This window comes from Pteropus vampyrus, unplaced genomic scaffold (assembly GCF_000151845.1).
Source record: "Pteropus vampyrus isolate Shadow unplaced genomic scaffold, Pvam_2.0 Scaffold463, whole genome shotgun sequence".
Classification (NCBI taxonomy): domain Eukaryota; kingdom Metazoa; phylum Chordata; class Mammalia; order Chiroptera; family Pteropodidae; genus Pteropus; species Pteropus vampyrus.
The window spans coordinates 1357738-1361335 of NW_011889244.1; the positions used below are offsets into that span (position 1 = coordinate 1357738).

A 3598-nucleotide genomic window follows, 5' to 3' on the forward strand; every position below is an offset into this window, starting at 1 on the left:
ATCTTGTGGACAAAGGAGTGTCTTGGGGCTCCAGCATCTCATGGTGTGAAGGACGAGTCTTGAAGTTGGGATCTTTAACTCTGAACCTCAGTCGTCATACCTATAAACTAAAGATGACATATGCCTTTTCTAGGTCGAGGGGGGAGTAAGTGAAATATTGATGAAAGTGGTGTCCCAGCCCCACCTTACTCAAGCTTCAAGTTGGAGGTTCTTTTACTGTGCCACAGTGTGTCTCTTTCCATGTGATTGTCACCCACTGGGCCTAATTCTGCACCCTTGGTTCTCCTAACCCCACTTACACTTGACTGCCTTTCAAATTCTTGATCAGAGATGTTCTGACCTTCCTGCCACATCTTCGCTATTCCAAGCTAGACATCCTCGCTTCTTCCAAACATTCCTCCACATAGGACACGAATGCCGGGGTCTTTGGTGGTGCCCCAGAGTAAATAAGATCTCAGTTTCCAGTTGTGACCTGGAAATACCAAATATGGGGACTTTATTTATTAAAATATCGGCTCTTTATTTAGCATTTTGTGTCTGTGGCATTTGGTGTCTCTCTTGTGCATTACTATCATAGTTAGCTGTGTTGGTAACAAGTTATGCCATGCTTGGATTGCACAGGTGTGTGTTAATTACGCATATATTTTAAGGCTCAGCTGGGCCCTTGAGACTTTCCATGTGACATTAGCTTAGAAGCACAAACTGCTTATGCCTTTCAAAACAGCCCAAATAATCTTAGTTTTGGCTGTATTTAAATGGCTAATATTATTTATGTTATCTTGGTAGGATTATAGGTGATATATTTTCTAATAACTACTTCCAGACATTTTTGGAGTGGGATTTCATCTTTATAAAAGATTTATCTTTTATTTTAAGCAACAATCCATTTTCATATACTTCCTGTCAAGAACACATAATTGTTAATAATATTCTAATGAGCATGTGAAATTGGTGATTCTTTGTTGTTGTTGTTTTTGAGTGAAGTAGCATTCAGACAGTCATGTCCATCTTTGTGGATATCCAAGGGCAACGCAGACTCCAGATGTGCTCCATCTTGTCTATTAAAGAATTAGGTACACCCTAGCCTGTAATCCTGTTCCCGGAAATATAATTATTACATATAGCCAAGCCTGGAGTAATCCTATTATCTCCTCACACCAGCATTGAAAAACCCTTTTGTTTGATCCCTAAGGTAAAAATAATCACATATGAAATTACAATGTATCCACTCAATGGATTCGTCGTACTGTTGTTAAAAAATGGCATTTATGAAAAAGTTTTTAAATGAGGACGCTTATTGTGATGTTAAGAGAAAAAACAAGTTTACGAAGTATCATTATATCTACGTAAATACAAAACTAGGCACAGGTAGAATGAAAGTACATATACTCTTCCCATCTTCCGAATTAATTAAGTTTTTTTGTATCATAGCTTTTCATTTCTTTTCCCTATTTCATGCTACCAAATTTTCTGACAAGCAATTTTTACAATGGGGTACCCACAAACGCTCCCACACACATGCGTGTATATGATACTATGGTATCTAACAATCTTTTTTACAATATTCTAACCAACCAGTTTATAAAGATTTGCAAAAAACTCTTGTTTTGACAGGTGTTAGTGGTGTGTTTCACTGTTTTTGGAGGACTGATGGCATTTAACTACCACCGTGCACTCCAGGTGTGGGCAATACCATTGCTATTGGTTGCTTTTTTTGCCTACTTAGTGGCCCATAGTTTTTTATCTGTGTTTGAAACTGTGCTGGATGCACTTTTCCTGTGTTTTGCTGTTGATCTGGAAACAAATGATGGATCATCAGAAAAGCCCTACTTTATGGACCAAGAGATTTTGGTAAGCAGACATTTCATTTCCTGTTGTAATCTCCATCTTCATAAAAGTGTTGAGAACTGACGTATAAAGGAGGCACGTACCTATCTTCACCTTCGTTTCCTGGGGGCTCTCTGAGCGTTTCCCACATGGCGTGAATGTGTCCTATGAGTGAGACATGGGCTGTTTTCTGAGGCTGAACCCACCTCTCTTATTGTAACCTTCTCCTTGGAGGCAAATGAAGCTGAACCATTAACACTGACCAAGTGACATTGGGTCGGAGGTGTTCTGGACACAGTAGCAGTCCAAGTCCCTTTGGTGCTAATGGCTTGGTCTGGCCTTTCAGATGATCTGGAGGTTTAACAGCTGATCTTTTCTAAAGCATTTTTGTGTCACCAAGTGTCACGTCAAACTTATTATATGTGAGGGGCACACACTCCAGTGAAGAGTAATCCCCATCTGTGCTAGTATGGACAGATCTGCAATCTCAGGCCCTTTATTAACCCAAGCAGACCACCACAAGAAAAGCCACACCCTCAGCAGAGGCCCACGCTGCCTCAGTCTGGAAATAGCAGGCAGCTGTTTCCAACAGCTTTTGCAACACAGTTGTTATTTGCCTTATCCTGTGTAGACAGTGATATTTTAAGAGCTGTATGAAGTCTCTCATCTCTTTCCGTTGTCTGGGTTATGATGTTTTAGTAATTTTCTTTCATTCTATTGCAATAAAACTTAGATATTAAAGTCCCTTTGCTTTTAAACAAAGCAGACCATCCTTCCATTCAGCCAGCCACTGAAGTTCAACGGGCACTTCTATAGTTTTATAAGTAATGTGTCCTCATCCTTTTCCATATAAAACATAAAAACACCATAGCAGATTAGCTAATTTGTACATACTCTCAAGCAAATATTTCTGATGGTGGTATGAAGCTAACCAGGTCTTCTTTTTCTGATTTACACTTTATTGATTAAAAATTGGAATTAAAAATCCACTGTGAAATCTAACCCCCAAAATATTTTAATTCAACAAGGGAAACTTTTTAAAGAAATTCCCCAAAATGGTATGGCCAAGTGAATGGTTGCCCACAATGTAGACACACAACCCTGGTCTAACTCATTCTTTTGTTTTTCAGAGTTTTATAAAAAGGATCAATAAATTAAATGATGCAAGGGCACAGAGAGATAAGAACTTAAGGAACGAAGAAGGAACAGAACTCCGGCCCATTGTGAGATAAGCGCCCATTAGGTATTTGTACCTGGAAAAAGTTTCCCTCCTTTAAGAGACGTTCACAGAATAAATGATAAACCCTGATAGACTGTATTCTTCTTCTTCATTCTTTGGTCCATATTGTTTGGCCATGTTACAGTATTAGGATCATAAAAGTTTACAACCTTTTTGTACCTAATGAGACAGAAAAACCTTTTAAGACCATGTTTATATGCATCAGTTAAAAAGTACACTATGTAAACACTTATTTCACGGCACTGATGAAAAGCATATCCCTCACCGACAACCAGTAAATAAACCTTAGCAGAAATCTCTGGAATGCTGCCCTAGTATAGAGCAGGACTTCCCAACTCAACCCAATCCTGGAACTGCGCTAAATGTGTTATAACTTTGCAAAGTACAATTCTTAGATTTTGTGACAATAAAAACCAAAACTGCCACCTGATGGGCATGGTCTAAAACAGAGGCAGAAGTTTAACCAGATATGACTTCAGTTGGTTAAAAGTACAAGGCTACTTCTTACAAATTAACAAACATTCTGGAAAA

General features: G+C 38.7%; 1 protein-coding gene across 1 annotated transcript in view; it reads left to right on the forward strand.

Moving 5' to 3' along the window:
* The window catches only part of SLC44A3 (solute carrier family 44 member 3), an 85547-nt gene extending 82411 nt beyond the window's left edge, over positions 1–3136 (forward strand). The window contains exons 13-14 of the mRNA XM_011382195.2: positions 1615–1851; positions 2958–3136. Of these exons, the coding sequence (XP_011380497.1) occupies positions 1615–1851; positions 2958–3059 (339 nt within the window). The 3' untranslated portion in view covers positions 3060–3136. The remainder of the gene's footprint in view (positions 1–1614; positions 1852–2957) is intronic.
* Positions 3137–3598: the final 462 nt, after the last annotated feature.